The 16,608-nt window shown below is 40.2% G+C and overlaps 1 protein-coding gene across 4 annotated transcripts; it reads left to right on the top strand.

The window, feature by feature from the left end:
* The first annotated feature begins 11,054 nt into the window (after positions 1–11,054).
* On the top strand, positions 11,055–14,122 carry LOC148843107 (uncharacterized). Of its 4 annotated transcripts, none has more exons than XR_016103523.1 (3): positions 11,055–11,821; positions 12,276–12,426; positions 12,530–14,122. XR_016103523.1 is itself a non-coding variant. In XM_088958954.1 (2 exons), the coding sequence occupies exon 1, from the start codon at positions 11,185–11,187 to the stop codon at positions 11,803–11,805; it is 621 nt and encodes a 206-aa protein (XP_088815080.1). In that variant the 5' UTR covers positions 11,128–11,184; the 3' UTR covers positions 11,806–11,821; positions 12,276–12,488. The 4 variants fall into 4 exon arrangements, 1 of the variants encoding a protein (XP_088815080.1); XR_016103521.1 differs by having other exon boundaries at positions 11,128–11,821; positions 12,302–12,426; XR_016103522.1 differs by having other exon boundaries at positions 11,128–11,821; positions 12,302–12,426; positions 12,557–12,636.
* The last annotated feature ends 2,486 nt before the right edge of the window (positions 14,123–16,608 follow it).

Genomic DNA, 16,608 nt, shown 5'->3' with positions numbered 1-16,608 from the left:
TAATAGTTGAACCAAGATGATATGATCTTATGAAAAACCAAAAAATTCATTCTAACATAAAGTTCTTTTTTATAAAAAAAAAAGAACAATGAGCAAACTAAATAGGTATCTAATTAGTACAGGAAATAGAGACTGCTTCATTTATAATTATTTTCTTTGATATGCTGTTTTTTATTCTTTTTTTTTTTTAATTGACAGAAGAATAAGGTGAAATAGACAAAGATTCTAAGGTGAGAGAGACATGATAGTTACATAATTTCTTGATGCATCTCTGCCATGGATGGTGAATTAGAGTTGGTCAGGAATTGGGTCCACAGATTAGTGTGTGTTCAGAATTAGGTACTCCCATCAGGTCCAGTTGCATATGTATAGTAACCATTTGTTTTCATGTCGATTCTTTGCTCAAGAATTTGACATGAGAATAGCTAAATTTTGGTCAAATTTCCTTAAAACAAGGGATTTGAATAACCAAGGCGCTTTGACCAAGTAAGTAATTCACTGAAGTCAGCTTAAGGACAGTCAGTACTCAGTAGAGACCTTCTTGAATGTATAAATGACTAAATAAACAATCCTAGCTTAAGAAATTCATCTAAGAAGACTGTTACATTCACTTGTTATTGAATTCCTTATAGTAATTAAAATTTGACACAATTAATTGCTTCAAAGCTCATTACTATTAAAGCACTACCTACTGTACAATCACTGTAACAGTTTGTTGGCCAATTCTTAATCTTATATCTTCAGAATCTCTTTTACCATTAATTTTGGAACTCTACGAGGATCATTATCTTCACATAGTGCAAAGTTCAAAGTGACACATGATATGTTTTCAGTACAGTACTTTTCTTTTTTCTTTTTCTTTTTTTTTTTTTTGGTTTGACAATTTACAGATCTGTATGTTAATGTGATTACTTTCATTTTATCCTTTTTAATTCGAACCAAATTCGAAGCATTCAATGTACAATACGCGCCGATATGTTGCGATACTTTGGATTTACTTGTTCATGGGAAAGGGAAATAATTGGGTTCAAGCAGTAAAAGAAGACTTGAAAACTCAGAATTTAACAATGTTGGCAAAGACAGGACTAAATGGCAAAAGAGGATTTTCCTGCCCAACCCCAAAAATATCCATTCATGCTTATCTCTAGTTGCCTAATATATCCATATATGGTTGAGGACTTGAGGTAGAACTGATGAACACTCAACTTCCAACTTGCTACATGCCAAACTATATTGTATAAATCCCATTTCCCTACTCAAAGTCCAACTTGGGATATATCATCCATCCCCATCTCAGTCTTCAATTGTTTCAAGGAGTTGTTGCTTGATAGGACAATTGGAATGGCGTCATTTGTTCCTCCTAATCTTATCCTGCTCCAAATATAGCAGCCATATCATCCAAACAGCTTATTGTGCCTTGGAGAGCCACCAGCTCCTTATTGACTTAATCTCTTCCTTATCAAGTCGATAGTTGATACAACTATACTAAGGAAAACTTATCATATTCTTCTGATGTATAATTCTATTTTCATTTCTTAGCCGGCATCTACAAGGATTTATCTCAGTCTCACATTAAGGCCACATAGACCAACAGTTTTAGACCCACAAATCACTACTCCATGGAACTCTTCAAGTTGTTTGGTACCATTTGTTGTTTCTACCTGAGACTTTTTGAGTTGATCAATACAAATTTGCCTGAAACATTTAGATCAATACAAATTTGAAATTTCTGTTTTTACCTTCAACTATAAATGTCAATGATGAGTCCTGGACATGCATTTTTGTAATTGAGGCAAGATGCGACGATACATATGTATCACCAATTTGTATTGATTAACTCAAAACATTACAGGTAGAAACAACAATGGTACCAAATATAATCTTAGCTTAGTGGGTTTGAGGGTTTGAGTTATAAAATATTGCTTGTTCTCTGTAGGCTCACTTTGGAAAGAGTACAAATGCAAATATGTACAGTGCAAATACATATAAAATATAAGGTTTTGCACTATACACATTTGCATTTATACTCCTTCCCAACTGAGCCGTAGCTACAACCAAATCCCTCTCAAACCCACTTGTGCTACCGAAAGGAAAAACAAAAGAGAAGGAAAAGATGAAGAATGAGAGCTTTTAGACCAGAAACCTTTTTAAAATTGGTAGTAAGAGATTCCAAACATAGAAAAATTGAAATTGAAATTGACTTAGAGCCAGAGTTAACATACTACACATCATGATGAATTGATGATGACTTGGTTCACTTCTTTTCCACTTCAGCTCCAAATTGGGTGGGAGCTAGATGACAATCTGCTGACCCAGCAGCCCAACAGTAGGTTCATCTCTTACAATTTTTCTATGCACTACAGTCCATGATCCTCTTGTTAATGTCTTCCTGGACCCACTCAAGTTTTTTTTTTTACTCTTATTCACTTGCTTAGTGCTAATCACGTGTGTGATCTGTACCTAGAGAAGAAATATATTAACTTCGGCTAACCTTATCCAGTTTAATCACCCATGTACATGACATGATCCCCTAATCTCCAACACTTCTGTTCTTCACACATCCTACCACTTACCTTAATTCCTGGAGAATAGAGGAGGGTTTTAGATTATTTAGGGCTGCACATGGGTTGAATTTAATCCGATTTTAATTCAAACCCTGCTCTGTCAGACTCAGATACCCACTTAGCCATAATCACATCCAAACAGAGATTTTAAAAATGTCCTGTTTATCAATCGGATAAAATTCAGAAATCACTTGATCTGATCTGATTATATATACGTACAGACCATTTTTTTAGTATAAGGTTCTTTAGAATCAAGTGACAGTTAGGGTTTAGAAAAACCTATTTTTTTATCTATGATAGAGTTTTCTTGTTTTGTGTTTAGTTTTATAAAATTCTGCTAATTTATTTCGGGCTTCCAGCGAGTTGAATTCAAATCTATGTTTTACATATCCATCTAATTTGAAACTCTGGCATTCTTATTGTACCAAATTTGGACCTACCCCAATTTAAATTTGATCCTCCGTTTGCAACCCCAATGAGTTGTTTGACAAATCTTTGGGCTTTTCAAAATTTGGAAAACTAAAATTTTGGTCTTTCTTGATTATTACTGTCCAAAAAATGCATTCAAAGCTATTTACTGCCTGAAAAGACCTAAAAACTTCATTTGGAGCCTTCTAAATTTCGATTATTTTGATATTTTTGAGTCTTTTAGGCATGTATCTTTCAATCTTCTCAACTTTCTGTTTTCAAACTTGTCGAAACCAAAAGTCTGCAAGGAAAGATGCACCAAACAGCCTCTAAATGGCCATTTTTCTGTGAGAACTGTATCTAAGGACCTTGGTTTAATTAGCACATTACAGATCTTGAATTGTCTTTTTTTGCTTGCAATAATCGACTTTAACGCTGCCTACCAGTCTTTTTTTGCCTACCAGTCCAATTAATGTAATGCCATCCATCAGGGAGTAAGGGACCATTAGTCAACCCAAGCTGATGGTGGAAGAGCTTGGGACTCATGGAGTTAGTCACATGGGTGGCGACATATTGGATCGAATCGGATCGGCTCCTCCAACCTTACAGTGGTGGGCGCACTTCATGGGACCCATTTCACGCTCCTCTGCAATTGGATTAGATGACAAGTACATTATTAGAACACCCAAGTTGATAACAAGCTCCAAATGCATTGTGCCCAGATCCACAGCCCTATTCACATTATAAAATAATGCCAACAACGTTAGAATGGATAAGAGGGTACAGCAAACACAGCCCAGTAAATGAGAACAAAGTGAGTGAATGACACGTGGCAATCCACTTGGCAACAGTAGGCAAACAAAAGCAAGATCTTACTTGGGCGGCATAAAAGGACAGACCAAAATACTAGAAGAATCGTTAGGCCACGTTGAGAGTCTGAGAGATTCAATGGTGGATTGATTATTTAATTTATTTTTTTTCTTTTTAATTTTATGAAGAAAGGGAGGCGGTATTTATGCAGCTGAGTTTGTCAAAAGTCAATTGGGGCTTGGGGATGGATCATGGACGTGTAATTCACTTCTCCGCGGCTTGATTTCGAATTTGGAGAGAAAGTGATGGTGAAAGTAAGAGAGTGAGAGTTCCAAAATTATTGGTTTGGTAGTTTGATTGTTCAAAGCGGCATCAATGGCGGCAAAATACGTGAAATTTAAGTCGGTCAGCCTTCAATTGTATGAGGCATCTCTGTGTGAACTTGTGAAGTTACTCAAGTAGCCTTTTCTTATACAAAGGCAGACCCAAGTCGCATTCATGGTTAAAGACTTGAAAATCTCTGATTGGTTTGAAGGAAAAGGCAGGGAATGCTTAATTTACCTTTTCCTTCAAACCAAACACAGCAAAAGTGAGAGACCTGAGTTCTCTTATTAATTAGGGGTTTTAGCAATAAGGGCAACGTTTTGCCCTGAATATCAATAAAAATAATATTCTTATAAAATAATTAAAATAGAATAACCTTTTTGTAAAAATATCAAAAAAGGACAGTGATATTATTCATCGTCTTTGTCTGGATTTGAAGCCTCGGTTGCAATGAACACTGCTCACTAATTCGTCATTCACATTCTCTAGCCCATATCAGTGTATTCACAATACAGTGGATTCATGCGAATACACTGGATTCGATACAGTCCAGTGCGCAATACACTGGACTGTATTGTGCGCAATACAATCAATGTATTGAATCGATTCAATCATTCGAAGTCTGGTGAATCCATTCACATTCTCTAGCCAACCGAAGGCAGGCTAGGCAGTGAATGACGAATCAGTGTGCAATACAATCCAGTGTATTCGCATGAATTCAGTGTTCATCGCCCATATCATTGCGCAAAATGGAGGAAGACGAGGAACAGTGGTGGTTGCCTGTATAACAGGGACGAAACGCAAAAAAGAGTCGGTTTCTTGAGAGAGCAACCACGAATAGAGAGGAGAGGAAGACGATGAACAGTGCCACTGCCCTTTCTCGATATTTTTTAAAAAAAATTATCTTATTTTGATTATTTTATTAAAATATTATTTTTTATTAATATTCAAGCCAAAAAGGTCGCCCTTATCCGCTAAAAACACTATTGATTATCACTTCCAAAATGGAGGGCTTCATTAGCCAAAAGACAAAGGAGAGGAAGAAAACTAAGGGCTTGTTTGATTCATGAGAATAAAGGGTTTGGATTCTAGGCTTGTGTCTGATTGCAGAGGAAAAATCTTCAATGTAATAATCAATCGATTGGTTTAAAATTTAAATGGACCTTGGGGGCCTTTGGGGGATTTTTTATGTGAGAATCGATGTAAATCGATCAATCATTTACATTGTTTTACGATGGAAATATTGGTCGATTAGATGGTTTACATCGACTTTACATTGAAAACAAACATTTGAAAAAGTGGATTGGTGTGGAGTTTTACACCGGTTCGCTTTTGCACCGTAAGCAAATGCATGTAAACGCAAACCCATGGTGAAGTTTTACCTCAATTTGCATTTATATTGCAATCAAATACAGCCTATCTTTTGGTGAACAGAATTAGAATCTCACTCCCATTCCTACTGGATTGGTATTCTCATATTTGAGCCCCCACCCTTAGGAAAGAAATTTCGTTCTAGGTGATTCCAATTTCTATTTTAATTCCTGTCTAAACCAAACCGATTAAGGTGATAGGTCCATTCCGACTTCGATTTTGGCATATTTTGAATTCCAATTCCAACTGTAAACCAAATGTACCCTACAGAGAGTTTCAGATGATCAAGCAAATTAATACTTTGAATTTTGAAAATTTAGGTAATTTTGGGAAGTCTAAATTTATGTTTCGTTTGATACAGAATAAGAGAGAAACAAAAGGTGAGGAAAAGTTCTTAAGAAATTTTTTAGGTGTTCCTTGAAAGCTTTCCCTCAACTTTATGTTTCTCTCTCTCTCTTTTTCTAATAAACTTTACGCTTCTCTTTTATTTTATATAAAAACAAATATAGCCTTAAAGTATGTTCGTCATCTTCTAAGTTCCCTCTTGCTTTAAACTAGGTTTGGTCAAGAAAAGATTATTAGCACAATAACACAATAGTTAGGATTAATAATAATAATAATAATAATAAAATAGATAATGAACTGGAGTAATATGTTAAGAAAAATCATGCTATCATGCTATCCTGTCTTCATCACTTAGAATTTTTGAAGCTCTTCTTATGAAAGTAAAACATGTTATTTGGAGTGGGTGGGGTGAGATTGCTATTCTAAGCTTGGTACTTCTCAACTACATCCCAAACAGACCAAGGTTACATCCTATACAACTTTTATCAATTGAATAATGCCATCATTGGTGAGAGGGATGGTGGTTTGCAGTGTTCAAGAAGTGGGACCTTCGACACCATCAAGGGCTTAGATGGTAAGATCCCAAAGCATTGAATGGAACACTTGAATCAATTTTGTTACACTGTCTTTGTCCATGTCCGCTGCATTCTTGGATCTTGTTTAGCACTCTTTCTCTAAAAACCGCAGCTTTTACTTCAATAAATTCTTCCTCCAAGTTATCGTGGGTAAAGGAAAATGGTTCATTCCTTCTTGCCACTTAATAGACAGCCATGACAATAGATTAGGAATGAGACTTTGAGAGGATCCCAGAACCAGAAAGTGGGGGGGGGGGTCACCCCATCTCCAGTTATGTTTGCATTGATCTCTTATTTTCATTCAAACCAAACACAACTGATTCTATTCCTTAAACAAAGGTGTTTGAATATGAGTATGGAAGGTATGGAACTGACGTGGATACCAAACAACACAGGCTAGCTAACACATAAAGAAAAGACCCAAAGAAGCCATGATTATTTGGCCCATTACCTTGTTGCTTTAATGGGCAGAGCATCTTTAAGCATAAATATCTAGTTGATTCCATAATCTAAATGATGAAACTCTATGGGCCCCCTCTCCAATATACAATTACTTTTTGTAGATCCATTCCGATTACTCCTGGCAACTTGGCAAGGCATTGTGTATAAAATTAGGGGCCCACGGCCCATTTTCAAGTTCACCCACATAACAATTTAAACATTGTTTTATTGAGAAAAGAATTCCATTTTGGTTATTTTATTCTTTTCAAAAGCGCTTTCACTTTGCAATGATTTTGGATTGTGGAGAGAGAAAAAAAAATAGTGAGAAAGAGAAAGTGGTTAAGGCTCAGTTTGAAAATAATACAAAACACAAGGTTTTGCATTTTACATATATATATATATATATATATATATATATATATATATATATATATATATATATATATATATATATATTTGTATTTGTATTTCTCCTAAGGTTCAGTTTGGAAGAAGTATAAATATAAATATACAGTGTAGAGTACAAAATATTCATATTTTGTATTATTTTGTTTGTATTTATACTGTATATATTTGTATTTATAAATACAAATTTGTAGAGTGCAAAACCTTATATTTTGTATTATTTTGTACATATTTGTATTTATACTCTTTTCAGACTAAGCATAAGGTTCAATTCAAAAAGAGTATAAATACAACTATATACAATACAAATAGATATAGAATAATACAAAATACAAGATTTTGCACTCTACATATTTATTGTATTTGTACTCCTTCAAACTGAGCCTAAGGTTGTGTTTGGTTGCAATTCAATTTTATTTGTACTAGTATATATATGGGAGTGCAAATTAAAAAAAAAATGCAAAATTTGGTTTAATTTTCTTTTGGATTTTACTTTATTCTGCTTTAGGTGTTATTTTACTTGATTTGTACTCCAACCAAACAAATTAAGGCTTAGTTTGGAAGGAGTACCAAAACAAATATGTACTTTGCAAATGCATACAAAATACAAGGTTTTGTACTTTACAAATTTGTATTTGTACTCCTTCCAAACATAGCATAAGGTAAAATTTGAAACTTTGGTGATGTATCAATTTTTTGTTTTAAGTACCTCTTCATTTGGTCTACTCCCAAGTGGTCGATGACTCAGAGACCGAAGTGAACTTTTGTTGAACGAGGACCGGGATGTCGAGCTGACTAGGCCGAGCTGGGGGCAAATTAGGTGTCGAGTTAACTGGGTCGAGTTGGGCAGGTTAGGTGCCGAAGTGACTAGGCTGAGTTAGGCAAGTTAGGTGACGACCTGGCTAGGCCGACCTAGGTAGGTTAGGTGAAGCTAACCAGAGTGTCGAGCTACCTATTAGTTGTCGAGCTGCCTATTAGTTGCCGAGCTGACCAGAGGGCCGAGTTGCTTGGTGGCGAGTTGGATTGATTGTTAAGCTTTGTAGTTCTTTAGACACCAAGGAATCAATGTCAGGGGACCCGGGGTAGCTAACCCGGCGAGGTCACTCCGTTGCTTAAGTCAGTACTCTCATAGTAGACTACGAGCTAAAAATCACAAAGTATGAGAGCTAGAATATGCTTACTTGCCCCCCTATGCCATTGGGGTTGGTGCCTTTATATAGGTATTGTTTGGCGTGGGCTTCACGCATGGCATCCGAGATTTCCGCGAAGTCGTTTAAGTGGTCCGAGATTCCCTGAGGCAACCACCATGCACATTGACCACCCTCCAGATCGTTCGGCACATGGGCCAACTTCCAAGGATCGTGGGAGTGTTAGGATATGCATGCCGAGTTTGTCGGCGAGCACGTCTCGCATGTCGCTAGGTCTGCGCCTGGGCCAGGCCGCCAGTTTGCGCTTGGGCTAGGCTGCTAGGTCGGTGCCTGGGCCAGGCTGTTAGGTCGGCGCCTGGGCCAAGCTGCTAGTTCGCGCCTGGGCCAGGCTGCCAGTTCGCACCTATGCAAGGCTGCCAATTTGCGCCAAGGCTAGGCCTCCAGGTCGGCGCCCGTGCCTGGGCTAGGCTGCCAGGTGGGACACCATCAACTTGGCTAAGGCAAGTTGTTGCCTAAGTGGTTCCGAGCGTCACCTAATTGTTTCAAGGTGCCATGTGTCACAATATCATTAGTGGGCCAAATCCACCCTCATCATTTGCTTCCCACTCCCGAGCTGAAAGTAACTCGGCGAAGGGAGTAGATGGCTCCTTTTGGCCTGAAATGACTAATTCGATGAGCTCGTAAGCATCGATTCAATTCCTTAGGCTCTAAGAGTGACTCGTAGTCCACTCTCCTTACCCTTGATTTTGCCCGTGCCGAAGAGGCGACTGGGTCTTATGTGGTGCCGAAGTCTTTGTCAATTCAGCACTTTAGCCCTTAGGCTCTGGAAGCGAATCGTAGTCCACTCTCCTTGATCTTTGATTTTTCCCATGCCGAAGAGGCGATTGGATCTTATGTGGTGCCGAGGTTTTTTATTAGCTCGGCACCTAAGAGCTATGGCTGCGCTGCATCAGCTTCGTTAGTGACGTCGGTTACCCACTCCTACAAAAAGCTACTAGGAGCTCGACCTACGGGGGTAGCATTATTAACTTTAGGTTACCAGCTCGCACGGGAGCCTTGGAAGGCTCTACCGGCAAGGGCGTCTATGCAATCTGTTCGCCGCCTACTCCCGCGGAAGCCACGAAGAGCTCATCTTTGTAGAGGGTACCTCGCGAAGAGGACTGATGAAGCTTTATCCGAGTTTCTAAAAATAGAAACTATAAAGTGAGAGCTTTTAGTTTCTAAAAGGTGAGAACTTAGCTTTCTGGAAGAAGAGGACTTAGCCTTTCAAAGGATGAGAATTTAGCTTTTTTAGCGTTCCCCACAGACGACGCCAATTGATGAATCAATTTTTAGTGATATATCAATTTTTTGTGCTAAGCCCCTCGTCATTTGGTCTGCTTCCAAGGGGCCGATGACTCAGAGGCCGAAGTGAACTTTTGCTAGATGAGGACCTAGATGCCGAGCTGACCAGGTCGAGCTGGGGGTAGATTAGGTGCCGAGTAAACTGGACTGAGCTGGGTAGTTTAGGTGTCGAACTGAATGGGCCGAGCTAGGCAGGTTAGCCGACGAGCTGACTGGGCCGATATAGGCAGGTTAAGTGACGAGCTAACCAGAGTGCCGAGCTTTCTATTAGTTGTCGAGCTGACCAGAGGGCCGAGTTGCCTATTAGTTGCCGAGTTGACTAGAGGGCCGAGCTGCTTGGTGGCGAGCTTGATTGATTGTTGAACTTCGTAGTTCTTTAGAGATCAAGGAATCAATGTCAAAGGACCCGTGGTGGTTAACCCAACGAGGTCACTCCGATGCTTAAGTCTGTACTCTCATACTAGAATGCGAGCTAAAAATAACAAAGTATGAGAGTTGGAATATGCTTATTTGCCTCCTTATGCCATTGGGGTTGGTGCCTTTATATATGCATTGTTTGGCGTGGGCTTCACGCACCGCATTTGAGATTTCAGAGAATTCGCCTAAGTGGTTCGAGATTCCCTGAGGCAACCGCTATGTATGTTGACCACCCTCCAGATTGTTCGACACGTAAGCCAACTTCCAAGGATCATGGGAGTATTAGGATATGCATGCTGAATTTGTCGATGAACACATCTCACAGGTTGCTTGGTCGACGCCTGAGCCAGAACACCAATTCGGTGCCTAAACTAGGTTACTAGGTCATGCCCACGCCAAGCCGTCAGATTGTGCCCGGGCCAGGCCGTGAGGTGGGACACCATCAATTTAGCTAATGAAAGTTATTGGCTAAATGATTCCGAGTGTGGCCTACTTGTTCCGACCTTAGCATGTGTATTCGAGGGCCAAATCCGCCCACATCAACACCCAAAACATTTACATTTACAATGCCACAGTTCCAAAAGCTCTTTAGACCGAAGGCTCGTAAATTTATTGTAAAACAGAGGTATTTATTGGTGTTTGTACGTGGCAGGCTGGCAGGCTTTTGCGCGCCCCACTAAAAGCTCTTTAGACTGAATGCGTTCGTCTTGTTGTGCGGTCTAGCTGATAAGGCCGTTGGATCCGAATCCCAAACCTTAACCAACGTTCGGTTTAACCAACTCAACGAACATTTTGGTTAGGTTAAGTGAGAAAATACAAAGAAACCCTAAAATCTGAAACAATTACTTCTTCCCAGCCTTTCCTCTTCCCTATAAATAGAAGGCTTGAGGTGCGCTATGTTTGCCAAAATAGAGAGCCTACGGGCCCTTGGGTAGAAAACAATTCTCTTTTTCTCTCTTTTCCACTCTCATTTCTCTGATCTACATATCTCTCTCTCTCTCTCTCTCTCTCTCTCTCTCTCTCTAAACAACAATGGCGTCTTCTTCTAGAACCAGATCCAGTGGACCTGTAGCTCACCTATCGAACGGTTTTCACCGTTCCATCTCTCCTGGGAGATTCTCTTCCCCGACTGCATCGTCCTCTGCTTCTGCTTTTGCTTCGTCTAGTTCGAGCTTTACCTCCCGATCTACCGGTTTCTTTACTAGATCGGCCTCCCCGACTCGGGTGAACCTGTACGGTTCACCCCCTTGCTCTCCCTCTGTTCGTTTCTCTCTAGATCGGTCTATCTCTCCCAACCGGTCGATTGCTGTTGCTCCTCGCAATCAGGTCGTAAGAAAGCAGAGTAATCCGTTGTCCGCTCCGTCGTCTCAGAAGAGAACGTGCCTGTGCTCTCCTACCTCGCATCCCGGGTCTTTCCGTTGCAGTCTCCACAAAAACATGAACCAAGCGGTGTCCTATCCGTCGAATCGGTTGAACGCGCGGAGGTCGGCGATGACGAATTCGCTTGTTCGGATCGGGACCGTTGAGGGAGAATGGGTTAAACGTGCCTTGGCCGCCCTAATCCGGCCTTCTTCTCATCAGCAGAGGAGAAGAGCGGCTTTCCAGCCGCGCCCTAGCAGGCTTTCGATCATGTCTAAGGCCGAGGATTTATGATAGTCGATTTGAGCAGGTTCGTTTGTTTTATTCCCCCCTCCGATCCCCTAAAATCTTTTGTATTCCCAGTTTTCCCGCTCCGGCGAAGTCAGAATCCGGCGGGATTGTTTTTGAATCTGGAGGGAACGACAGAGACTCGGGTGGATCAATTCATCGACTGGTGCACGGATAGATCGTCACCTACTATCACCGAACTTTTGTACTTCGGAGACAAATTACCCCAAAAGCTGAGACAGGACCGTCTCCATCTCCCTGCAACCGCCGTTGTATATATCAGTTTGCAGCCATTTTAGGCTATTGAAGGAGTTATCAGAGACTAAAATTCTGTCATTAGAAATACTAAAACTAATCCAACTAACTTGACAAATTAACCATCAGAAATGATCCGTTAAAGTTGATTAAGCTTCCAATAACTGGTTTGGTATTATGATAATCATTTCAGTGGTTTCCGTCGTCGTCTGTTCTTGCAGCGTGACGTTCACCGTTGCTTGTGCAGTTATGGTTGACGTGATCCGTTCGCCGTGTACGGGTTTCATCTTTTGTGATGTTTTTGGACAGCGTATGTTACGTTCGTCTTTTCCGTATACCGTATGCGTGTTTACATGGTTGCGTTTCGTGAAGGTGAAAATTACTTGCTCTACTTTTTTATTTGTTTTATTTATTTATTTACTTGTTTGCATTAATATTTTATGCTTTATGTATTTCCTTCTTTTCTTTGTTACAGGTTTTTCCGGGTAATTCTTTATTGCAGGTTTTGTGGCGATTTCAACAAATTTAAATCGAACCCAGCTTATTTATACAAAAGGACATTGAATGATTTATTAGACTGAATTAAGTGCATGATAATTGCAGCAGTTATAACCCGGAGAGATGATGACAGAACCAACCGAAGGAAATACGAACTGAATTAAGTTAAAAAAATTTGAAAAAAAGGAAATTTTGATGAATTTAATTTAAGTAAAATTAGTGTGGAAAATTAACTACTAAGACGAGGATTAAAGACATGAGAACTTGTCAGAGATACCGCCCAAGATTCTTTCCTGGACCCATAGATTGAAATTTCTAACCGGCTAGAACGATTTTAGTTGTGGGTCCCACATGTTTATTCCAATCCAGTGGTTGATTGGATGTCAGGCGGGATTGCTGTTCTTTTAGCGGAGAGAGTCAAGAGACTGAAACTGGAATGTCGACATTTTGACATCATGAATTAAATAACTAAATAAATATGTTCTGATTTCTGAAAACCATTAAACGAGGGCGGGATTTCATCCCGAAAATGGTGCGAGGGGACAGTTTGACTGCAGTGCGATCCAGAGAATGCAGTCACGGCGGTACGATCTGTATGTTTGCATCCACCATTTATCGTGGTTGATGCCTTCTCGTAGAAGGGTTGTACTGCACTCTCTGGGCTTTTTGTCAAAGCTCCGGTAGGAGCATCCGGAATAAGTAATCGATTAAAGATCAAGTTCATCTAGACCATCTAATGGGTATCTCTGAAACTGTTGGAGACACGGATACAAGTTGAATGCAACAAAAGAGAGGAGTGAACCCACAGTGATGTGAATTGGTGGGGTAGTAGTGGGGATTTGACGATGCCGTTGCGATGCCACTCTGGGTGACAAAACCAGCGGCGGAGTCGAGATCTTTTCTGGCATGGATTCCGGAGTCAGGATGAAGAGTGGGCCGGAGGAGGCGAGAATTAAGGCGGTTCAGTAGCGTTTACTTTGAAAGGACAACCGCGCGATACCCAAACCAAACCAACTAAACAAGTGAGACCCAGCTGTGCCCCATTTATTTATTTCCTTTTGTGTTTGATGATCTGTCACTTCCGCATCCAACCCACCACACGCCCTCTGTTTCTGAAAATGCCAGCCATCCTTCCCAAATATTCACTATAAAATTATCAGGGCTTTCTGCATTTCCAACCACTGTTTTTGAAATTTTCTTTGGCCGGGCATCCAGACGGATCAAAAGTATCAAACCCGATGCAAGAGAGCTTGTATTTTGAGCCGGATCTCCTAACTTGAATTTGGATACATGCTCCGCTAATCCGACCCATCAGAGGCTCTAAGATGGACTTTAAGGGTGTTCAGTGAATATATTATGATAGACTCTTTGGTCGTAGACAACAAAATAGCATAGATTAGAAGTCATATCCCAATTTATTTTTTATAGCATTTTCTTGTGGATGGGTCAGAACATGATATGGATAGTTTGTGGAAAATATCCGGTGTAATGCATTTGTGTTACATCAGCTCAAACATATTTATTTTATTTAAATTTTTAATATATTTTAATTTATATTGAATTTTGTAAATTATTTATTGCTGAATATAATATTATAATGATAAATATATTTATTATATATTTAATAGTAATTATGTATTTGTGTTTTATTTTATCTATTATTATTTTAAATTAATTTTAGCTTAAATTAATTTTTTTCATTCATGATCGATTGTATAAATTATCCCACAAGTTATATGTGAGATGTATCAAATAAATAGGTATGGTATGGACTAGTCCACACTACGAGAGTGTTCGGTAGTATGAAAATATCATGGACAAGACCGTTTTAATCCTGTCTACGATAGAATATGGTGTTCTTTGGGTGTGAACGGTCCCCGTTCACAAAACAACATAGATAAGGAGGGCCACACCTCAATTTATTATACATAGTATTTTCTCGTGGATGGATAACATTATGGTGTGGACAATTTGTGGGGAAGATTCAATGTAACACACCTGTGTTTTATTAGTCCAACTACTATCATTTTATTTTATCTTTTAATATATTATAATTAATACAGAAATTATTTTTTTAATTATTTATTGTTGAAGATAATATTATAATACAAAAATATTTATTTTATATTTATTAGTAATTACATATTGGTGTTTTATTTTATCCGTTATTATTTCAAAGTATTTTTATTTTAAATTATGGTTCTTTTTCATTCATGATCATAAAAGTGGACCAAATCATGATAAGATAAAAAATCTGATCCTACTTTTGTCATATTTGGATAACCATCCATCATATTTTTGGATCGGATCAAATATTGATGAAGGGTCATTTGGCCCGATCGAGTAATGAGGGGACATGTGGGCACGACCTGACCAAGAGATTACAGCTCAACTTAACATAACCAGTCCGCATCAGATCGAGCTCGGGTACCCTACCACCCTGAGCTAAAATGACTTCGGGACAATCTCACATCGAGACGAGATCGACTCGGTACCAGATTGCAACAAGAACACCTCGATGCCAAGACACTTCGACATTCAACCCAGTTCGAGGCTTAAAGACATAAGTTCGGGGATACTGACACGCCACTACGTGGTGATCCCAAAAACCCCTCCAATGGATCCCGGGTCTCACGAGATCACACCACGTAACAGCTAGCATTATCTCCCTGCTCGATTTAGGGTGGAATTGATGAACCTTATTGGTTGGCAGCATTATCTTCCAACTTACACGGAAACGATCCTATCGTGACGATGATCTCGGAACCGATCTGTAAAACTTGCGAGGACTCCATTATATAAAGGCTCCACCCCCGGTGGTTCAAGGTATGCGCGATTTATATGCTCTTTAGCTCTCTGCATTCTTAAGCTGTTTTTAGCTCACAACCAGTATACTGACTTAAGCATCGGAGTGACCTTGTTGGGCTAGCAACCCCAGATTCTCTGATCCTCTTGCAAATCAACTGTTCGTCGTCTGCCTGGAAGCCAGATCACCTCCAGTAGGGAGTAGCTAGATCACGCATCATCATTTGGCGCCGTCTGTGGGAAACGCGACAAAAAGCTTTTCTCCACCATCAATAATAGAATCATATCCATGGATTCCTCTAGCAATGCCGGACAAAACAATGAGATGAACATCTTCGGGGGGAAGCCTTAGTTCCCTTCTGTTTGCATCAGTCAGTTCACCATTCCGCTTAACGCAGCTGGGGTTCCAACACTAACTATGCCCCAAGCGACCACGCAAGTGAACACACCACTCCCTCCTGTAGTTGGTGCGACGTTCACTGAACTGTCTATGGTTCCCCCTAGAACCGGACAATCCTAACTTGACGACCTGGTACATTGTGTTCGGGCCATTCAGGTCCAAATGCAGCAGGTCCAGCAGTATCAACTATACCTGCATCAAGTACTTCATCAGTTGTATCAGCAACAGTACCAGTAGCAGTTCCCTCCATTGCAGTAGAATCAACAACCGGTTCCACCTCGGCACTTGGCAGTGCAACAGAATCAGACTCGTCGTTAGAGCACTCGCCCTCCTTGCTCGGGAGAGACTTCCTAGGTTCCGCATCCTCTTGGGAGACAAGTTTCATCCCGCGGCAGAAGTGACATACAAGTCACTCCTCCCGATTCGCAGAACTTGAACAGATCGGGTGACACTCCACCCGATAGAGTCGTTTCAGCCCGACCCTCGCATCATGAATATTCGCTTGCAGGGAATCGGTTTGGGGTTTTGGCTGCGGACTCAAAACAAGGCCCATCCATCCATGGTAGCCAGGCTCAGCACCCATAGCCACTCCACGCCAGAATGGTACCAGATCATACAGAAGTCAGTAGCACTAATGCGGAGCCGGTCAGGAAGCAGCAACAAAAGCGTCGCAAGGCACGATGAACTACAACTCTCCATTCCCAGCCAACTAGAACAAGTGAAAGATAAAGAGGAGGCAAGCTCAGCAGCCACAAAGACTGCTCCACTCCTGTCAAGGTCGTCTCCTTTGTCCTCCGAGCTCCTGGTGGCCTCTATGCCATAAGACTTTAAAGTGCCTCCGGTGGACAAGT

Source organism: Nelumbo lutea, chromosome 8, assembly GCF_056320005.1.
Source record: "Nelumbo lutea isolate HS-2025 chromosome 8, American lotus-T2T, whole genome shotgun sequence".
NCBI lineage: Eukaryota > Viridiplantae > Streptophyta > Magnoliopsida > Proteales > Nelumbonaceae > Nelumbo > Nelumbo lutea.
The sequence above is the reverse complement of the archived record's forward strand: the minus strand, read 5'-3'. Positions and strand labels throughout refer to the sequence as shown.

Coding starts and splice junctions, on each gene's coding strand:
- LOC148843107 (XM_088958954.1), top strand. CDS start 11,185: ATGGCGTCTTCTTCTAGAACCAGATCCAGTGGACCTGTAGCTCACCTA.